Raw genomic sequence first — 22,985 nt, forward strand, 5'->3', positions numbered from 1 at the left:
GATATCTTCACCTTCATCGCACCTAACCGTTCACAACGAACCGACGAATCGAAGACAATGCCGCACCAAAAACAAAAAAAAAAGAGAAACAAAAGCAACAAAAATGGCGTACAGTGCATTTCCGAGAAAAATAAACATTTATAATGAAGAAAGAAGCCAGGGGCATTTTTACCATTTAAAAAATTTACTGGGTGCACCTAGCAACACTCTTTAGTATCTCCACCATTTTTTTTTTTTTAAGAAGATGGACAAAAATCGGCGACGATCCAAATCCAGTTCTTTCATTTACGGTCCTAAGTGACACACTCGATTCTGGCTCCGCCTCAGACGAAGAAGCTCGCTCTGGATTCTCACTCACCTGAACGGATCCTTCTTCTTCCTTATCGCGAAATCCATACTTCAAACCCTAATCGCGACTGCGGTTTATGATTTGTGGTGCGTTTCTGATTCTCCCTAACCTAAACCCTGATTTCTCATTATTTTTCTTTCCCCCTATTTGTCACATCAAATCATCTTCGTTTTTTCCTTTTTCTTCTTGTTTTTTGAATTAGTGCAGACACAACACAAAGTTGACGAAGGTGGTTTTTCAGCATTTGTATTCTAGTATTCTTCTACATAAGGTTCGAATGAAACTTTATATATTTTGCTAAATTTTAAACTGTTGAGCTGTTAATTGGGTGCTTGAATGAACTATAAAGGTGTTGATTGGATTGGGTGCTTGATTTTGATTGACCGGTTAGTCTGTATGTGTTGGATAGGTGGGGGTTTGCAAATTGTGGTGGTTAGTTTGTAGTATTTTGATTAAGTTGGTTTTGGTGACTTCCACGATTTTTTTATTTTTATTTTTTTGTGAAAAAAAGAAAACAAAACCAAACGACGCAAGATGCCCCAATTAACTGAAACGCACCTCAGTCTCAAATCTCTCTCTCAGTCTCGAGTCTCTCACGAAGCACTACACAAACCCTAAAAAAAGCATCGTGAATGAAAATCACGCAACAACATACACATGACAGTGATTTCCTGAAAAGCATTGTTGAATGTTTCTGGGAATGAGGTATGTGGATTAGTATGTGTAGATGCAAAGATGGTTGATGAGTAGCACATGTCTCCCTAGAATTGGAAATCAGCCTAACTCTCCTTTTTTTTTTCATGTTTATGTGAGGAGAGAACTGAGAAGATCAATGCAATCATGAATGGTGGTGTGAGAATATCATTTCTGTCTTCACTATTTTATTTTATTTTGTGATTTTCAGATATGATTATTGATTTTTATGTTCCTGTGAATATTGGAATTACTCTGATTTTATACTTGATGTTTGGTTGTTTTGGAGGGTGCTGCAAGTGCAAAGTCTTGCATTAGGCATTAGGTGTATTTCTTTCATATTTCATTGACATTTTTAGAATACTGTATGACGACTCAAACCATATATAATGCAAGCACAACCTGTTGACCTGCTTCAGTATACCTAGATAATACCTTTTTGTCTTCCATGGGATTCTTTTGTATGCTATAGCCTTGGTAGATTATGATCAAGACAATAACGAGATTTGTAAAAATTCACACTTAAAATAAAAGATGGAATAAATTGTTTAGCTCAATACAGCTCATCTGTTGGAAGGTAATTTATTATCTTATTGTTTCATGTATTGCACTCACTACAGGATCTCATTCCATTCTCCTGTTGGATACAATCTGTTTACTTTGGTATAATGATGCATTTATCTAGGTTTAAATTGATTTTAAAATCAGTGTTTTGGTTTAAAACCAGTTTTGAAAACTGTTTTTTGGGACTTGATTTCAAAAAATCCAAACTTATTTTTTAATATAGATATGGATTGGATTTTTAAAAAGGGTTGCAAAACTAAATCTAATAGTGTTTCTGAAAGCATTTGAATTGTTTGGTTGCTGTCTGTAGTTGAAGCGAAAATGAGGATTATGATAAAGGGCGGTGTTTGGAAAAACACCGAAGATGAAATCCTAAAAGCAGCTGTTATGAAATATGGCAAGAACCAGTGGGCTCGAATCTCTTCTCTCCTTGTTCGCAAATCTGCCAAGCAATGCAAAGCTCGCTGGTATGAGTGGCTCGATCCCTCCATAAAAAAGGTACCACTCTTCTCAATTTCCTACTGTTATGTATTATGCTTTAAGCTGAGAGAGAATTTTAATTTAAGTTTATGCTTTTTCATGACTGTATGAATTGGGTAGTACATAGTAGAGTAGTAATTGTTGTGATATTTAGCTTAGTGGTCTTACTCTTATTCTCCTAACCTTTCATATGGTGTGAAACTGACAACCTAATAAGATGCCATTATGTTATGAATTGTAACCTAACATTATGCTTTTTAATGCATTTTTCCATCTACAGCCTTTGTCTACCTCTTTTTAGTTTTTACTATCTAGCTATTTCCTAATGAGTGGTTTTTCAATTGATGCTTTTTGTGTGTAGACTGAGTGGACGAGAGAAGAGGATGAGAAGCTACTTCATCTTGCTAAGCTTATGCCCACACAGTGGAGAACAATTGCTCCAATTGTTGGCCGTACCCCTTCCCAGTGTCTTGAGCGGTACGAGAAGCTCCTTGATGTAGCCTGTGTGAAGGATGAGAACTATGAGCCCGGTGATGATCCTCGGAAACTGCGTCCTGGGGAGATTGATCCAAACCCTGAGTCAAAACCTGCACGCCCCGATCCTGTTGATATGGATGAAGATGAAAAGGAGATGCTTTCTGAAGCACGAGCCCGGTTAGCCAACACAAAGGGCAAGAAAGCAAAAAGGAAAGCTAGGGAGAAACAGCTTGAGGAAGCCAGGAGGCTTGCTTCTTTACAAAAGAAGAGAGAATTGAAGGCTGCTGGAATTGATATTAGGCAGCGGAAGAGAAAAAGGAAAGGAATAGATTACAATGCAGAAATTCCTTTTGAAAAAAGGCCCCCTCCAGGGTTTTTTGATGTTACAGATGAAGATAGACCAGTGGAACAGCCCCAGTTCCCTACTACAATTGAAGAACTTGAAGGGAAAAGGAGGGTTGATGTTGAGGCACAATTAAGAAAGCAGGACATTGCAAAAAATAAAATTGCACAAAGGCAAGATGCTCCATCTGCCATATTGCATGCCAACAAGCTGAATGACCCAGAAACAGTAAGAAAGAGGTCAAAATTGATGCTTCCACCCCCGCAGATTTCAGATCAGGAATTGGATGATATTGCAAAGTTGGGTTATGCTAGTGACCTTGCAGGAAGTCAGGAACTTGCTGAAGGTAGTCGTGCAACACAGGCTCTTCTGACTAATTATGCACAGACACCTGGCCAAGGAATGACTCCTTTGCGAACCCCTCAGAGAACACCGGCTGGTAAAGGTGATGCTATCATGATGGAAGCTGAAAATCTGGCCAGGCTGAGGGAGTCTCAAACACCATTGTTAGGAGGAGAGAACCCAGAGTTGCATCCTTCAGATTTTTCCGGTGTCACTCCTAAGAAAAAGGAGATTCAGACTCCAAACCCAATGCTGACTCCTTCTGCAACTCCTGGAGCTGCAGGTCTCACTCCTAGAATTGGCATGACACCAACAAGAGATGGTTTTTCTTTTAGCATGACACCAAAGGGAACTCCTCTTAGGGATGAGCTACATATTAATGAGGACATGAATATGCATGACAGCACTAAACTTGAGCTACAGAGACAGGCTGATATGAGAAGAAGTTTGCGTTCTGGTTTAGGAAGCCTTCCACAGCCCAAAAATGAGTACCAGATAGTGATGCCACCTGTTCTAGAAGATGCCGAAGAGCCTGAGGAGAAAATTGAAGAGGATATGTCTGATAGAATAGCTAGAGAAAAAGCGGAAGAAGAGGCAAGGCAGCAGGCATTGCTTAGAAAGCGATCGAAAGTTCTTCAACGGGAACTTCCTAGGCCTCCTACAGCATCATTGGAGCTTATAAGAAATTCCTTGATGCGAACTGACGGGGACAAGAGTTCCTTTGTTCCACCAACCTCTATTGAGCAAGCTGACGAGATGATTAGAAGGGAGCTTCTAACTTTGCTGGAGCATGACAATGGTAAGTATCCACTTGATGATAAAGTGATTAAGGAGAAAAAGAAAGGAGCCAAGCGTGCTGTAAATGGGTCTGCTGTCCCTGTGATAGAAGATTTTCAGGAAGATGAAATGAAAGAGGTATGTCGTTACTTATCTGTCTGTGCTCTTAGTTTCTTTATTTCCCGTTGGGATGACATCTCATTTTTTTCAGTTGATAGGAAGTAGCTTGGTTAACTCTCACCCTTTTGATACACACAAGTAACTTTTTTTTTCGTTTTGAAGGATACCCTCCCCTTTTTATGCAGACCCTGAGACTGTAATGACCTTATCTGTTTATTACTCGGATTTTTTAAAAAATTATATTTCCCCTTCCACAACTGCCCTCCCAAAATAAACACTTGAAGAATCATTGCACAGGCTAATGAAATAGGAATAATTTGGATCTGCCAATGTTCCATCATAATTTATATTTTTCTCAATGCATTAGTGTTGATTCTTTCTATTATGAGATTTCCTTGTACTCCCATTATATTGCCATCCTTTCTTTACAAGTTCTTTTATCATGTTTTTTTTTTGTCAATGCTGAGTTGGTAATGATTTAAATGAAGGTGTAGTTTTTGAAAATTGAATTCCATGAAATCTTTGTGAATATTTTGAAACTAGCCATTCTACACCAGTGTTTAGATTTACAAATTTGTGTGATTATATTTTAAAGGTCTTACAATCTGCTAGTTGTTTATGACTCTGCTGTGCTGCTCCCTCGTGAAGTGATTCTTCAATGTCATTGTGGTATGAAAATAACTTGTTAATTGGATCTGAAATGCTCACACTTTTTTGGTTATAATCTCCTTCAATTAATTAAGTTGGATTGAGTGTGTTTTTCTCTGAATTTTATGGTGTTATGTTTCCAGATATTGATAGATTTATTTTGAGTCAGATGTAATTGTCTAAGTTCTGCCCTTGCATTTACAAGTGGTACACTGTATAAATTGATTTCATAGTGTAATGCATATTCTGTGTTTATTTTCATTTTCCATTTTGATAAAGCAAATCTTTCTATCTAATGAGCTGCTAAATTATCTTGCTCCTCGTTTATCTTGACTATGATATCATTGGAGATGACCTTGTAAGCAGTGCTGATGATACTTATTTTGCATATTTATGTGCATATTGTTTGTGATAGGCTGATAAGTTGATAAAGGAAGAGGCCCTGTATCTTTGTGCAGCAATGGGTCATGAAGATGAACCCCTTGATGAATTTATTGAAGCACACAGAACCTGTCTCAATGATCTTATGTACTTTCCTACCCGTAATGCATATGGTCTCTCTAGTGTTGCTGGAAACATGGAAAAACTAGCAGCTTTGCAGAATGAGTTTGAGAATGTGAGAAACAAATTGGATGATGGTAAGGAGAAGATGGTACGGCTTGAGAAGAAGGTGATGGTTCTCACGCAAGGTTATGAGGTATGTTATTGATATGCTGTATGTGGAATGCTACATTTCTGTTTCTCGCCGTATCACCTTCAATTATCACTAATGTTGCTATTTTAAGCACATAGTCTGTTGCTGGTTGTGTTTTCTTGCTTAAGAGCTTTCTAGCTAGCTTGTATTAATTTTGTTATCAATATTTGAGAATCTTCATTGCTTGAACGCCCTATGTAAAGTTGGTTTGTATTTGCCTCAATAAATAAACCAAACTGAAAAGTGTTGTGAATGAAAATAGTTGGAAATCAACTCGTTAGTGGGACACTTTCATGTCAAAAATGGTGGGAAGTGGGGGAGTACATGAAGAAAGCAGAATTCCTTTGGTTTTGTTTTGCTCTTTGGACAAAATAGATATTTCTTGTAATTCTAGATATTCTTTTCTTCATGTTGCCTGACTGCCTGACTGCCTGACTGCTTACATACTTAATCTTGAGTATATTGTAATTTGGCTATTGCATTTTTCAGATGAGAGTAAAGAAAAGCCTGTGGCCACAAATTGAGGCCACTTTCAAGCAGATGGATGTAGCTGCAACTGAGTTAGAATGCTTTAAAGCTTTGCAAAAGCAGGAACAATTGGCAGCATCACATAGGATAAACAATCTGTGGGGTGAAGTACAGAAGCAAAAAGAACTTGAGAAAACTTTGCAAAATAGGTATGGGAGTCTAATTGAAGAGCTGGAAAAGATGCAAAATGTCATGGACCAATGCAGATTACTAGCACAACAGCAAGAAGAAATTGAAGCAAACAACCATGCTCGTGAGTCAACTGAGATCATTGAGAGCAAGGCTGGTGAAACTGATGTACAGAGTACAGAAAATTGTGAAACTGTACCTGACTCAGTAGAGCATGGACATGCTCTAGCAGTTGAGTCATCTGATGATGGAACTGCTGACCAGCAAGTAGATATTGTGCATGACCAGGCTACTTCTAGCGTTAGCCATGACATGGATGTAGATTCTGATAAATTGGCTAATCCTACACCAGCTGCAGAGAATGTCGATGGAAAACTGGAAGTTACTGCTACTGCCAGCTATACTGATGATGGGAAGACCATGCTAGAAATGGGTGCTGCAGTGGAAGTAAGTAGCAGCCCCAATCATGATGTAGTTGCGGATGCTGTAAACTCACATGATAACAGCATGGAAGAAACCAATGCTGTTGGGGAGGAGACAAATTAGGCCGGACACTGCATAGCCTGTTCTGATTAAGTATGGGGACGTTAGACTGGATGCTTTAACTGAATAAAATGCATGGATAGTGAGTCCTCCGTTGTTGGAAGGTAGCTAAAGAGCTTAGTTGATGCCAAGATTTTGTAATGATCCCTACTCGAAGTTTGGAACATATTATGAACTGATAAATTGCATGAGCATTGAGATGGTTGACCGTATTTTTTTTTTTCTGAATTTTTGTCCTCTTCCATATGATGGATGTTGATAATGTGCTCTTTACATTTTAAGAATGATACATGATTTTATATCAATGAATTAGAGCTCGGTAACTATTGTAAAATTGTGTACTATATTTGTTACATAAATTATTTATTGGTCTATGTAGGTAAACAAACATACACATTACTATTTCAAAAAAGAGAAGATGAAGTAGGAGAAAGAAAGTTTGTACATATACAAAAAAAAATGCGCACAATGTTTTTATACTTTATAGCGTGATTAAATACTTTCTTTTGGATTTAATTCATCCCTACTAATAACAAGACTAAGGACAGACTTAGGTTATATATTGGGTCGGGGGTTGGCCCCTAACAAAATTTAGAATATATAGTTATAAATATTTTATATGAATTATTTCTAAAAAAAATATAGACATATCTTTTCAATTTAGATTTTCAATTTCCTAAGGAATCGTAATTATATAATTTTGGTCTCGTAAATTCTATTTTGTGTGAATTAGGCCTCTTAATATTTAACTTTAACAGTTGTTAACAAAATTAAAGGTTAATTAAGTTTTTAGTTGCTAATTTTTTTGAAATTTCGGCTTTCAATTTTGAACAAATATTTGACTAATTAAAGTTTTTAATTTTCTTTTTATTTTTACAAAACAATCTTAAAAGTCAAATAAAAAAACAAAGAGTAATAATAATCAGTGTAGAGATAAAATTTTAAAAGACAAGAGTGAAGAATAGTTAATGCTATCTTTATTTTTTTAAAAAAACATATAAACAGAAAAAACATCCCTTTTTTAAAAGATAGATAAAATTATTGGTAGTAGATGAAATGTTTTTTTTTATGAATTTTTAAAGACTACTTTAAATGTAACTCATAATCAATTTTATAATGGCCTAATGGAACTCAAAATGAGACATACACAAAATACATCATTTGTTTCTTTTTATTTGTTATTTAGAGAGAGAAAATTGTTTGTGTCACTTTAAAAAGTGTAAGATATTACCACCTATTGGAGTATTTTCTTATTTATTTCGTCATTGTCATCTATTGATTTCTTGTGAATTTGAAGGTCCCAACAACTATTTTTGTTTTTTCAAACTGCATTTATTGCTATATGTTGTGTTTGAAAATTCCTTTAGCTTATATGAACAGTTAGCTTCATTAATGGCATGTTTGGTAGACATGAGATAAATAATATTAAATAAAAAAATTGTATTTTTTATGATTTTTATACTTATTACACTCAATTTTAATTCAAAAATTTATCTTTTATTTTTATATTCGAAATCAAATACATTTTTTCCTAAGGTTTATCTTGAGATTTTTCTTCACGAGACCTGTGACAAAGTTATACAGTGTATTATTTATATGTCTTAGCCGCCAAAAGTTGTTTACTTAAAAGGCTGCTCTCTAGTCTCTAGAAAGATAGGAATCTGAGTTTGAGATGACTGGTACCTTCATTATTTATGCTATAACACTCAAGTAGTCAAGTAGATGTTTTCATCCCAACACTCAACAGCCCCCACTCACATAAATATAGCTAATGAGCCACCTCCTTTAAAAAGGAACCCGCAATATTGGATTGCACTTATCCAAAAAGATAAGGAAATAATAATGTAAAAAATATTAGATCAACAAAAAAAGGTAAAGGATATATTAAAAAAATTTCTGTTTTCTTTAGACAGACAATATAATTTTTTTATATTATCAACAATTTAGAAATTATACGTTTTTGAATGAGCAAAGCTAGAAATAATATAATAAATATGATTTTTAAAAAAATAATTGTGGTCAAAGTTAACAAAAAAAATCATACATAGCAAATTTTAATTAAATAATTGTATAAAAAAATTATATATTTTAAGAATTTAATCATCATACACTAATAATATAAAACTAGGTAGTATTGTCATTTAATTATAAATGATCATTTGTAATATTTTATAAAAATTATCATAAAAAATAATAAATTTATTATATATAATGAGTTATTATTAAATAATAATAAAAAAATAATTATTTTTTCCTCATATTTTAATATATATTATAATTTAAAAAGAAATATTAATAATAAATAATTAAAAATGTTAAAAAAATGTGTTGTTAACACTCGAATTTCAAATGATAATTCATATTTTAAAAATGAATAGGAAGATTAGAGCTATATATAGAGCTGACTCGATGCCAACATGAATAATAATTATTTTAAATAATGGCTAAGATGAACGTTCTCCAAAAGGTTAAAAAAGACAAGTTGGAGATAAACACCGAACGAAGGATGGGCATATTCATTCATGGAACGATCGTTAGAAAGCATGACGTTTTTTTCTTAAAAAAAAATAAAATCAAAGTAATTAATAGAAATTAGAAAGTACAAAATGGTCCCTATATAACTTGAGTGTCCTAAGCTCGCAATAATACGATAAAGGGTTTTTGTTTTGTTTCCTTGGGTGCTGCATGCACTTTCACTCGAAGAACCTTGAAGCGAGTCTGGGCCACAGCAACCAGCGACAACAACTCAATCAGCTAGGGTTGCTTTGCTTGCTATCTTGTTGGAGGATTTTCTGGTAAATTAACAACTCCTCCTCTGAAATTTCATCGCACACCATCATCACGTTCTTGTTGTTCCTTTCTCAACCACTGAAACCAAGTAATATACAAAATGCTTTAAAAGGAAAACCAGACAGAGTTTGATTTCTGTACTTCATGGCTTGTCTTGCATCATTGCATGCGTCATGTCCTTACTATAGTGTCTTTAACTGTGGTTTTTCATTCTTAACTTGAGAGAGAGAGAGAGAGAGAGAGTAACTAGCTTTTCCGAAAATAGGAAATTGGACAGCAATTTGACTCCGAGAACAGCCTATCGTGTAATGCTCTATTTCGTGATATACCTTTATTATTATTGTTGTTGTTGTTGTATTTTTTCTTGAATTTCGTTCTGAGTGGAGACTATTTCAAGATCACCATCACTCCTCTCATTTTGCGGGAAAGGTTTCGGTGATTTCTTTTTTCCTTGCTTTTTCTTAGTAGAATTGTTCAATTCGACTCCGAAATTCTTGGGAATTTTATGATTTTTTTATTTGTTTATTATTTAATAACGTGGATTGCAGAGATTACTACTGATGCAATGATACATATACCTGTGATTCTGTCTGTAATTTGTTTTTGCTAGAATTTTGTGAAAGCTGCTGTTATAATAAAAAAAATCATTTGTAGCTTAGGAAACTTTTTTTCCCCCTGTTTTTTTGTCCCTTGAATTTATAAGTGCTTCTCAATCATTGAATTTGAATCCAACAATGGTTGCAGAGAAATGCCACTGTAAGCATCAGTTTGCTTAAAATTGGTGATTTGATTCTTTTGAAATTAAATTTGTGGAAATGATGAGAGACTGAGAATGGGGATTGACTTTTTTTTTTTTAACTTTTGGCTTGTTTTAGTTCAAGAGAAGATGGTAACTAGAATTGTGGATCTTCGTTCAGACACAGTTACAAAGCCAACTGAAGCAATGAGAGCTGCTATGGCAAGTGCTGAAGTTGATGACGATGTTCTAGGCTATGATCCAACTGCTTTTCGCTTAGAAACAGAGATGGCAAAGACAATGGGCAAAGAAGCTGCTCTTTTTGTTCCATCTGGCACTATGGGGAACCTTGTATCTGTACTTGTTCATTGTGATGTCAGGGGAAGTGAGGTTATTCTTGGAGACAATTGCCATATCAACATTTTTGAGAATGGAGGCATTGCAACCATTGGGGGAGTGCATCCAAGACAAGTGAAAAATAACGATGATGGAACCATAGACATTGATTTGATTGAGGCTGCTATAAGGGACCCAATGGGGGAGCTATTCTATCCAACCACCAAGCTTATTTGCTTGGAAAACACTCATGCAAAGTAAGCAATATTTTTTGGTTTAGAACATTTCTTTTAGACTTGCTCTTATAGTGATCTTAATGCCACACAATAGTTTACATTTTACATTTTCTACAAGATTTTGATAATTTATTCTTCTTGTGAGAAAAAAAAGAACTTAGTTTATAGTGCCAAATTGTCTATTGTGAATTTGCTCTTTGTTTGCAAACATATATAACCTTTTCATTGTATATATTGGTTGGTGAGTAGAAATGCTTCCTATTACAAAGCCTTCAGTGATCACAGCAGAGCATTTTATTTGTTTTTCCCGCACTGCATGATTACCCCATGCAATGTTAATCAAGAAATGGGGCATGTTTTCGTAATGCAGTGACTTCACTTCTTTGTTCCGTTTACTGTTGCTGGTAATGCGTAATGACTACCATACAGCTACTAGAATGATTTCAGGCCCGGCAATTTGCTAATTTTTCTTTAGGTTTTAAAAGTCCCATCTTGTTGTTAATTGATTCAAATTTATAGCAGCATCATGACTCGTATTTTACCTGAATGCAGCTCTGGTGGCAGATGCCTCTCAGTTGAATATACAGACAGAGTTGGAGAGTTAGCTAAGAAGCATGGACTGAAGCTTCACATTGATGGGGCCCGTATTTTTAACGCATCAGTTGTAAGAAATTTTGTGTTTTACTTATGCTTTCTTGAAAATATTTACAATAAAGCTTTATAGTGGCACATGTGATTTGTTTACTTACTAAATACATACATTTTGTCTAAAAGCTATCTCACAGAAAATGATCTCCATTAATAATGAACATAAAATGTGCAGAATCATGTCCTGATCTGGCACTGTTAACTGCAATGAAATGTTCAATGCCCAACATGTGCATTTTGCTAGTGTGAATATTTGGGGGGAATTTTAAAGTTTAATAACACAGTACAGCAGGGGTGAATAACCACGACCTGGATTTGAGACAGATCAGCTGGAAATGTCTCGGTTGTTGGTTTTCTGTGTCCAAAGAAAAACAGAACTGGATAACATGAACTCCTTTTATACACAACTTAATGAAACATCTTTAACTGCAATACTTAAAAAATGTCTACTTCTAGAATCTCATAATGATCAAACACTTTTTAGCTCCTTATATCTACATTGAGCATTGTGAATACTGAAATATGTTGGTTGCCAATGTCCCACAACATAAAATGGGCTAGTAGTTGTTGTCCTGTGGAAAAGCCTATTGTGACTTTACTTTCTGCCATCCTATCTCAGTGCGTGGCTACAGTTTATTTATGTGTATAATGACTTCATTCATAGTATGTGGATATGACAATGTGAATTTACTGTAAAATAAAATTGAATGAAATGGTTAGTTACCATTTGAATGATTACATGTGACTTCTACATTTGTTTAGTAAGAAGTGGCATAAGCAGTTAAATATGATCTGACCTCTTCACTGCCTATTTTCCACTGAGTATATAATCTTATTACTTTTTCTCATTGCCATAGAGTGAAGCATGAGAATAATATCATGCCTTTAATTATATATTCAGTTTTTTGCTTCCTGTTTGCTTTTTATTTCTCCTTCCTGCTAACATATGCATTACTGAAAACTTTGGTTTTTTAGGCACTTGGTGTTCCAGTGGATAGGCTTGTCCAGGCGGCTGATTCAGTTTCCGTACGCTTTCTCTTCCTTTTCCTGTTTGCCTAAAATTCAGTGTATCTTCTTGGCATTTGAAGTTTTACTTTTATCTATCTTATTGAAGAAAGTTCCAGAGGACTAATTTTATTACCTGTTTCAAATCAAAATAGGAAAGTGAACTGACTTTATTTCTTTGAAAATATGAATTAGGTTTGCCTATCTAAAGGTATAGGTGCTCCAGTTGGATCTGTTATTGTTGGTTCCAAGAATTTTATTGCCAAGGTAGTTCAATAATTTTACAGGGAAATTAATAGCAGGTAGATACTTCCTGAAAGACTGATGTTGAAATCTAGTTTATCTATTTTTTTTAGGCTAGACGACTCCGGAAAACCTTAGGAGGTGGAATGAGACAGATTGGCCTCCTTTGTGCCGCTGCACTTGTTGCCTTGCAGGAAAATGTTGGGAAGCTGGAAAGTGATCACAAGAAAGCTAGACTTTTGGCTGGTAAATGTCACACAGTTTTAGATGATTCCATAAGGAGTCCTAGTCTGTTTGAGGAATTATAATTTTTTAAAACTCACAAACCTTTTTCTTTTAAACTTGCTTTTCTACTATAACTTTTGCCTTCATTTCAGATGGATTAAAAGAAGTTAAAGGACTGAGAGTGGATGCTGGTTCTGTGGAGACCAATATGGTGAGTATTTAGAATTTAGTGTGGTGTAAATTGTTTACAATAGTGAAACTGCATTATTTCTCTGATTATTTCTGTTTTGAACAATTACTCTGTCTTGATTACATTGTTATCTTAGTTCCTGTCCCAATATTGAGCCTACAATACCAAGTGCATACAAAATAAATGACAATTCTTTGTATATCATGTAGGAATAACTAAGTTTTTTCTCCCTGATGCTAGGTATTTATTGACATTGAAGAGGGTACAAAGACTAGGGCAGAAAAGATATGCAAGTACATGGAAGAACGTGGTATCCTTGTGATGCAAGAGAGTTCATCAAGGTCTTGTTTTCCCTCAGCAACATTCAGTCTGTTATAAATAATTGAAAACTTTACAATGAAGTCAAGTTAGTACTATTAGTTTTCTGAGGATTAATGCAGTAATTGCTGTTTTTGTTGACTACTATCTCCTTATTTGTGTGTCCAAACGTAAGAAGTGAATCAGCATGCTGATCTTTTCTATTTGTTTGTTTTTTCTTTGTCAGCATAATGTCTTCTGTCAATGTGTCAATGTTTATCCATCTTATAAGTTATCACTATTCAAATGTTGGAGAAATCTTGTTCTGCATCAGTTTTAGAATAATTTTTGTACGGGAACATTTTCCCTAAGCTTAAGATTCACTCGTATTTTGCAATATTTTCAATTTTGACGGGTGTATATATTGCATTTTCTTTATGTTACCGAGTCAATGGATGAACTTACAATATTAATGATGATATATAATGTATTACATACATGATTTTTTTTAACAAAAAATGAAATATTTGTTATGTATTAACATGTTTGGTGGACTAAGTCGGGCTTGGGAACAGGAGTAACGTTTTCTAAATGCTAAAAATGTTATTGATGTCCTCCAAAATCTTATGTAGCTTGCTGCTTGGCCCTTGTTATCTACTCTGTATATATGTGAATTAATTAGTTCGTATTAGATAACTATTGCACTTTGTGGACAATGTGCTAATTAGCAAGAGACTGATGATAGTGTCTGTTTAATTCCAGAATGAGAGTTGTTCTCCACCACCAAATATCAGCAAGTGATGTGCAATATGCATTGTCGTGCTTTCAGGTGATGATGACTACAAATCAACTAAACTCTTTTTGTTTGATGTATCTAATATGCATTGTTTTTTTTTTTTTTTTCCTTCGTCTGGCATATGTTTTTGACTGAATGCTATAAGATGAAACTTGCTTTTGTTACATGTTGCAGCAAGCTCTAGCTGTCAAGGGAGTACAAAATGAAATGGGCAACTAGTGGAAGAATTTGAATATGGCACGTTGCTGCCATATTAGTCATTAAAAAGGAATTCCGTGTTCCATTTGCCTTTGCTCATTTGATTTTCTTAAATGTACCCTAAAGAACATGCAAAGATTTACATCTTTGATGTTGTTCCCTGTTATGAATTATGTTGACTATCATCGTCGTTCCCCTGCTAATTTAGCTCATTGTTTACTGTCCCATTATTAGGCATGTTAGGCATGTATAGGATATTGTGCAACGTTAGCAATATATTTTTAATATATCTTTTATCAATTAGGTAAATTTGATATTGGTCCTGCTAAAAAATGAGCTTAAGCTTTCAGTCAAAAAATAAAAGAGCTTAAGCTCTTTTATAAGTATTGAGGTGATATTTTTCTACAACTGAGCAGAAGTAGTATTAGTATTACTACTCCTTTTGGTTCTGATTGCCGCTATGATTCGTATTCAAAATGTCTAACTAAAATAATCCAAGACTGAAAATTTTCAGAAATTAGTTGAATGATAATAATCGGAGAGACGTACAAAAACGTTAAAAAAAATCTATTTCTTGGACCAAATGCTGTATAAGAGCTGTTGGACTTATTGCTAAGGAGGGATGGGCCCATATTTTCAATTGTTTTAGAGCAGTTACTTCCTGCACCTCCAATTTTTCTTCCTGCAACCTTTTAAGCTTCTGGAACATCATATCTGGAATGTAAAACTTTATATTCCCAAAAAGTCTTTTCTGGAATGTAACTTTATATTCTAGATTAAGTGCATGGAGTAATAGGGAGGTGCAGGAAGTAATTTCTTTATTTAAAATTATATCATTAGTTTCCAAAGCATGGCTTAAATGCTTTTTTTCCTTCTTAAAATTTAATGTTTTTTTTTTATAGTTTTGTTCTTCTAATTTTTTATTTTAATTCTTACAAAATGTATAAGTTTTATTTTTCCTTCTTAAAGCGTTTGAGATAACGCTTTGAGCAGTAAATAAAATGTTTTTAATAGTAAAAAAAATATTATCTAAAGTGCTTTAAAAAAGAAAAACAAAGACTAAAATAAAAATAAAAAAAAGTGCAATGACGAAAGTGAGAAAAATGCTCAATTTCAAGAACGAAAAAGCATTTAAATCCCAAAAGAATTATATTTCTGCAATTTTTATAACTTTGTAGCCTATGATTTTCTGAAACTTTATCAAAGATACTTGGATATAAATTATATTGCTAGTTGAAAATATAATGTCCGGACAAAATTCGTATAACTTGGGGAATGGTGGTATCCAAGATACAAACATAACACTACAAAATTTGACTCAAGAATTTCTAACAATTTAATGAGTCGTACAAAAGTTATTTACTTGATCAATATTCCATTGTTAGTTAATGTGTAATTTATAACAAATGGTAAAAGAAAGAATAATTCATTTTTTTATGTATTTTTTTTTAGACAATCTCACTCAAAACATGATTCGATATTAAATGTGAGCATCTTTTTCGATTGAGATTTAAAGTTATTCACTATATTATGTGAGATGATTCCTTTTTATAAATCCAAAGCCTGTTAGTAAAGATTTATTCATGATTTGCTAACTATAAACCTTGACCTATACAATATGTAACTTGTGCGTTAATGAAGCGTGGAAACATAGTTCCAAACACATGAATAGTAGTATATTTCAACAATATAAATTGTTATAGAAAAAAGTAGGCTTAATTATTAGTTTGATGTCTAACTTATTTTTAAACTTTAATTTAATATTTTATTATTAAAAATTCAATTAAATCCTCTAACTTTTAAAAATAATTCAATTATATCCTTCTATTTTTAGAAGTTTTAATTAGAGCCTTTATTTTTTAAAAATAAGTTCAGATGGTCTCATTTTTTTTTTTCATGTTCTAATTTTTTTTTAAAAAAAAGATCAAATTTGGTTTCAATTGGGTCCTCTTGTATTTTTATTTGATTTGCTGTTAATGTACATCGAATGATCGAGTTTGAGGTCTCTCCTTTGTCTTCGTGGTGGCTTGGTGGGGAAAGACTAAGTGATGAGTCCCGTGGTGGCTATAATCATGTTAATTTGTGGGCAGTATTATAAAAAAAATCTGAACTAGTTTTTGTTGTTTTTCTTTGTCATGTTTCTTTCATATTTTCATTTTCACTTCACACGGCTGCGATTTACCTCTGACGCTTAACCTGGCTCAGGTGTTGGTGTTTGTGGCCGTTTGTGGTGTCTCTCTTCCTAGGTCACTTTCTTGAGGTAAACAAATGCAGGGACTTGTGGGTAGGGGTCTAATTGCCCAAAATGCCGAGACTTGGCTCTGTGTGAATGAAATATCATTGTCTATATCCCACTCACGTGTGTTAACCCACATGATGAATGTGTCATCATAAAGTTGTCAGAGGCTAAGTTTGAACCAACTCTGTTCTGTTTCTTTCAGTTACTTCAATATTTCAATCAAATTTAAGAACTGCATGCGTTAACATTAGCTATAGCTTCCAGTTAATTATTTTGTAGGCAAAATGACGAGTTGTTTTTAAAAATTTATTCCTTAAACGGGTTTCTTTTCAAACAATTTTTAGAAGAGATCTGTTTTTACAAACTTTTCGTCATTCCTACTGACGAAACACCCTATTTCGTCATTTCCATCAACGGCACAATACTATTTTGCCATTACCAACAGCGGAACAACACTGTCCTGTCAGGAAAAAAGTTCACGTGTTAGTGGGTTTCGCCATCACCCTTGGCGAAACATGGCGAAACCCACTACACTGTCATCCTCCCATGCCACCATGGCCATGCATGCACATGTAGCATAGTTTCGCGTGTCCAGCATGGATTTCGCTTTTTTTATTGGCGACACACACATGCATGGCACATGCATGTAGGGTTTTGCTTTTTTTATTGGTGAAACACACATGCACCCATATTTTGCATATTTTATAATTCAATTCCCAGTTTTCTTTATCAGATATTTATACTTTTCTTAAAATTCAAAGTATAATAATGTATAACATGTTGGGTTCTAGTTTCAAACGTGATTTTTCGCAGAAGTTAATAATTATACCTTATGTATCTCAATTCTCAAATGAAACTACATATCTCAATTCTCAAATGAAACTCCAATATTTTTGAACGAGTTTTCAAACACACTACTATTCTCAAGTAAAACAAATTGATATTTAACAGAGAGAAAGAACTACTATTACAGTTGAAAGATGAAGTGCATGAAGCCATTATGGTAAGAGGGTCAGCTAAACCCGTGAATCCTAGACTCTAGATATACTAAATCCGTAGCCAACACTTTTCAGAAGCTTTTACTATTAAAGCATCTAGCCTTTTCAAAATTTGCAGGCTTAGATTGTTTTGTTGAAATTAATCAACTCCCCTACCCTCTTCCCCTTTTGTTTACATAACAACATGTTGGTGAAGAATAAAGACACCCCCTTTGAAGATTTTTCTAGTTTTCTTGCATCTTTGGTTAGTGGAAATTTTCCTGACTGGAAATTAGTTACTGAAAATTGCCTCCTTTCAAGTTTTGTTATTTCTCGGGTATGTGTCTCATTTTAATATTAGTGGTATCTCTCTTTTTTAAATTCTCACATCATTTACAACTTATATTACCTGATTGAAGCCTTGGCCTTTGAAGTTAGAAAATGTAGAAACCCTTAAGTTTTTCGCCACCAAATAAGTTTTTTAAGTTTGTGTATCTCGAATTGTAGATACAAGGGTCATATAAAGGGGAGGGGACAGGGTGGGTGGGGGAAGAAATTTAAATTTTCGTCGTCCCTCCCACAGGCTAACCTGCACCTTCTGAAAAGCTTCTGAAAAGGCTACGTCTTCAACACTGCAGGCTATGCTTGACCACTGCGCTTCTTCTGAAAGGCTATGGCACGCGTTTCACCAATGGGGTTGGCGGAACCCATGGCAACGCATTTCGCCAACAGCCTTGGCAGAACCTATGTTGGATGCATGCCATGCATGCATGCATGGATGGAGGATGGCGCTTCATGCATGAGTGTGTTTCGCCAATGGGGCTGGCGAAACACACTGTGTCCACGTGAATAAATGCATGTGTGTTTCGTCCATGGGGTTGGCGAAACCCACTATGCACCTGACACAGCTACAATGTTGTCTCGCTAATGGTACTGACGAGATACTGCTGTCCTGCTGATGGTGCTGGCGAAATAGGGTGTTTCGCCATTTGAATTGGCAAAAAGCATTCAAAAACAGACCCCCTCCGAAATTTCTTCGAAAAGAGACTCGTTTAACGAATAAGTTTCTAACAAGAACCCTATCTCGTCATTTTGCCTATTTTTTATTCGGTTGCATGGTGGTGTGTTGGTTTGTAAAAAAACTTCGCAAAATTTATTCATATAACTTCGTTTTGGGACGGATTTGAGTGGTAAAAAGAGATTGATAGAAAGAGAGAAAAAAAAAAGATGTAGATGAAAAGAATGATGAATATGATAAGTGATATAATATAAAAAAAAAAGAAGTAAAGAGTAAATGAATTGAAAATGAGGTTTAAGAAAAAGTAATTAGTATATTTTATAAACCCTTAACAAGTATTATTGAGTAATAATCATTGTTTGGTATCAAACTTTTGACATAAAGAAACGAATCGTCGTTAAAGTCTAAAAAACTGAACACAATTTCCTCATAAACTGCATGTAAGAAAGTAATGTATATGCGTCTTTGAAACGGATTATTTAACATTAAATCATAGACCCTCTCTTCACATCTAACACCCGATCAAACACGGACGTTGATCCATTCAACCATGTCATACCCCATTTTTGACCCGTTTTATTTCTTTTTTCTCGTCTTTTAAGCCGGAAATTTCCATCATTTCAGATGAAATTTCGGCAGGGAGGTATTTTAAAATACCTCATTTTTGTTTTGAAAACGCCCTTTTTTTTTATTTATTTATTTACCTTTTTTTATTATTATTATTATTATTATTCTTAGTTATTATTTTCTTCTTTTTTTTTTCTTTTTTTTTTCCTTTTATTAAGTGTTTTTATTATTTCCGTTTTTTATTAATATCTTTATTAGTATCTTCTTTTCGTTTTTTATTTTATTTTATTTCATTTTATTTTTGTTGTTTTATATTTTGTTTTTTTTCCTTTCCTTTTTTTTCCTTTTTCTTCTTTTCGGTCTTTTTGGTCCAGGCCCAGAGGGGCTCTTCGTTTTTTACCCTAATTATGTCCTTTAAATGCTGCATTAATTACTGTGCGTGTCAGAGAGAGAGAGGTGAATACAAACAGTCAGAGTGCCGGAACAGCTCAAGCCACCGCAAACCACCAACACAGCCTCCCTCAAGCCACCGCAAACCACCAACACAGCCTCCCTCAAGCCACCGAAAACCACCAACACAGCCTCCCTCAGGCCACCACCCACCACCGTTTTCACAAATCCGTACAAATCAACCACAAAAAAAAAAAAACCAACAGAAACGAAATCCGAAACACATTCAACACCACAGATTCGTATTCAAACCACAAATCGCATGATTCGTACCCCAATCATCACACAGACCACGGAGGCCGAACCGGCATAAACCAAGATAATACGAACCCAGAACCATACACTACGCGGTCCTAACTCACCGGTTACCAGCCCAAAACCGTTTTCAACCCAACCAAACACGAAAGAAAAGGGTAGGATTCTACCCGCTTTAAGTTTAGATCTAGGCTTGCTGTGTCGCGTTTTTTGAAAACGAACCTCAGATTCATAACGAGTGAGTGAAGAGGGTTCGAGAGGTAAAAAAAAAAGGGGGGGACTTGAGCTACTCCGGCACGGTGGCGCCGCCAGCGGCCACCGCGCCGGAGGGTGTTCTTGGCCGCTGAGAACCTCGGAAAGGAGGAGAGAGAAGAGAGAAAAAGAGAAGAGAGAAAAAGAGAAGAGAGAGAAAAAGCTTTTGAAAAATGAAAAAAAACCGGCCCCTAGCCCTTATATAGAGGCTGGACCGGTTTGGTTTTTTCCCTTTGAACCAAACCGGTCCGGTTCTCCCCTCTGGCCCGTTGGACTCCTCTCTGGCCCAGTTTCTTTTTCCCTTTTTTCTTCTTTTCCGATTCCTACTCTCACCCCCCCTTTTCCTTACTGCACCCCTTTTCTTTTTTTTTTTTTTTTCTTTTTTACGCACCATATTTATTTATTTTATGTCTTGCATTTTTTATTTTATGCATCATATTTAATTTTATGCCTCGCATTTTTATTTTCTTTATTCATTTTCCAGCACCATATCTATTTTACGTCTTGCATTTTATTTTCCAGTATCATATTTATTTTTTTGTCTTGCACTTTTATTTTCTTTATTTTATGTACCCCATTTATTTTTGTCTTGCATTTTTATTTTTATGTCTCGCATTCTTTTTTAGTATCATATTTATTTTCTGTATTGCATTTTTATTTTCGTTTTATTTTATTTTCAGCATCATACTTATTTCATGTCTTGCATTTTTTTATTTTATTTTGTTCATTTTTATTTTATGCATCATATTTACTTTATGTCTTGCATTTTTTATTTATTTTTAGCATCATGTTTATTTTATGTCTTGCATTTTTATTTTCTTTTTTTATTTATTTATTTCCAGCATTATATTTATTTTTATGTCTTGCATTTTTATTTCTTTTATTTATTTTATGCACCATATTTATTTATTGTTTTTTTGCATTTCATGCATTTTTATTTTCTTTTTAGCATGTTTGCTTTAATGAATTTGCAGCTTTTAGTTTATTATTTCTTGTCATTTATTTTGTTGCCAATTAGAATGTACCTAGGTCCAATGTAAATAAAAAATGAGAATCTGCACCGACACTCACATTTATTTTTATGTTTTCCGCCGAGGACGATCATGTGACTTGAACCGCATCCGAGGAAAAGGACCCTCACTTGATCCAACGTCATTTTAAGGGATCCGGCGCGTTTAGACTTATCTTTACATAACTAGAGATCAAAAAAAAAAAAAAAAAAAAAAAAAAAAAAAAGTCAAAACCCAAAAACTTTCCATAATCAAAATTTCAAAAAAAGGGGTCAATCTTTATCCTTTCTTTCTTAATCAAATCTTTAATCAATCTTTAATCAATCAAACCTTTTTTCAATTTAAAATCAATCAAACTCACTTCTTTTATTTCTTCTATGCCTTTTCGGCCTCTTACCTTGCCTAAACTCTTCTTTTTTTCGAACTTTAAAATCAATCAAAACCAACCACTCGACTTTCTACCCCGAACTACATGATTTTGATCCCATTCGGGTATGTAGGCAAAAGACTTTGTCTTTCCAAATCAATAAAAATAAACAAAAACTTTTTCCTTCTCCTTTCTTTTGAACCCATCTCTTTAATCTTTCCACACTTGAGCATTTATTTCCAAACAAATAATTAATTTAGCATAAAGATAAAATAAGCAAGAGGTTCCTATAGAGTACTATAGACGTTTAGGGTGCTAGTACCTTCCCTTTGCGTAACCAACCCCCGGACCTTTGATCTCTTAAAAAAATAGGGTTTTTTCGAGCTTTCTCCCTTTTCTTCGGAAAAATAAAAGATCGGTGGTGATCTTAGAAAATGCGAGTCAATGCTAATCAATAGCTTGATATCCAAAAATCACCGCGACAAACCAGAAGTGCTAAACATGGATACATACATACTAATAACACTTATCTGCTTAATTTACAAATTTAAGATTCCGGGAAATAGAAAATCCTCTTAAAGACAATTAAACTATCTTTTTTCAATAAGTGGGTTCTTTTTTTATAAAAAAAAAGTCATACATATAAAAAGCTAGTTGACATTTCATTGCAGTGCTTTTTTGACGGTTGATGTGTTATGTACTTATTTAAAATATAAGTAAATGTTAATTGTTAAACATATTAATGAATGTCTATATTATGTAAAACTTGATATTATACTTATCAAAATCTGAAATTATGACATGTCAGGATGACGTGATTAAAGTGGGTTCTCGGACTTTACAAGTCAACTTTAAGAGAGATCTTGTTGATGGATTGATAAGTGTACCAATGCGTCTCAAGTAGTAAAATTAAAATGAAAGTCCGAATATCGTATTAACATGAACTTTAATTTGTTTGTATTTAGGTATATGAATATTTTATTAAGAAAAAAGATTTGGAAAAGGTAATAGAAAATAGTAAATTAAATTGCTAAAAATTAAATCAAATAAGAAAAAGAATTAAACATGGATTTAAATTAATTAATTAAAGACAAAAAAGATGAGAAAATCCAATAATATTGTAAAAGAAAATTCAGAAGATGAGAATGTTGAAAAATTAGCCTATCAGAGTTACTCCTTGATATAATATTAATGATTTTTCTCTATTTATAATTATTTCAATTTACACCTACGTCTAGTAGTATACTCTAACTTTGGTCCCCCGCACGAAAGATCTTAATTTATCTATTTTCTCTTTCAAATATCTTTGCAGAGCTAAAATAGTAAATTGTATTAAGAATAAAGATGTATAATGGGCTAAACAAATATCAACCTATTCCTGGTGATGACTTTATTTAGATACTATTTCCCATATTTATTAGAAAATAATCTTTCCCAGTACTACTCCTAAAACTTACCATGCA

General features: G+C 34.0%; 2 protein-coding genes across 4 annotated transcripts; both read left to right on the forward strand.

Annotated features, from left to right (window-relative positions):
- The first annotated feature begins 225 nt into the window (after positions 1 to 225).
- LOC100790369 (cell division cycle 5-like protein) lies at positions 226 to 6,992 on the forward strand. 2 transcript variants are annotated; one of them, XM_006589144.4, is made up of 6 exons: positions 226 to 435; positions 552 to 620; positions 1,917 to 2,104; positions 2,448 to 4,163; positions 5,209 to 5,490; positions 5,977 to 6,992. In XM_006589144.4, the coding sequence occupies exons 3-6, from the start codon at positions 1,928 to 1,930 to the stop codon at positions 6,688 to 6,690; spliced, it is 2,889 nt and encodes a 962-aa protein (XP_006589207.1). In that variant the 5' UTR covers positions 226 to 435; positions 552 to 620; positions 1,917 to 1,927; the 3' UTR covers positions 6,691 to 6,992. The 2 variants fall into 2 exon arrangements, with proteins under 2 accessions (XP_006589207.1, XP_014618712.1); XM_014763226.3 differs by lacking the exon at positions 552 to 620.
- A 2,342-nt stretch (positions 6,993 to 9,334) lies between these two features.
- On the forward strand, positions 9,335 to 14,706 carry LOC100790890 (L-allo-threonine aldolase-like). 2 transcript variants are annotated; one of them, NM_001255378.2, is made up of 10 exons: positions 9,335 to 9,482; positions 10,353 to 10,806; positions 11,338 to 11,449; positions 12,409 to 12,459; positions 12,634 to 12,705; positions 12,795 to 12,927; positions 13,059 to 13,117; positions 13,337 to 13,437; positions 14,156 to 14,222; positions 14,364 to 14,706. In NM_001255378.2, exons 2-10 carry the CDS (start codon positions 10,364 to 10,366, stop codon positions 14,406 to 14,408), a joined length of 1,083 nt encoding a protein of 360 aa, NP_001242307.2. In that variant the 5' UTR covers positions 9,335 to 9,482; positions 10,353 to 10,363; the 3' UTR covers positions 14,409 to 14,706. The 2 variants fall into 2 exon arrangements, with proteins under 2 accessions (NP_001242307.2, XP_006588445.1); XM_006588382.3 differs by lacking the exon at positions 9,335 to 9,482 and adding an exon at positions 9,755 to 9,782 and having other exon boundaries at positions 14,364 to 14,572.
- Positions 14,707 to 22,985: the final 8,279 nt, after the last annotated feature.

Source organism: Glycine max, chromosome 10 (assembly GCF_000004515.6).
Source record: "Glycine max cultivar Williams 82 chromosome 10, Glycine_max_v4.0, whole genome shotgun sequence".
Taxonomy (NCBI): domain Eukaryota; kingdom Viridiplantae; phylum Streptophyta; class Magnoliopsida; order Fabales; family Fabaceae; genus Glycine; species Glycine max.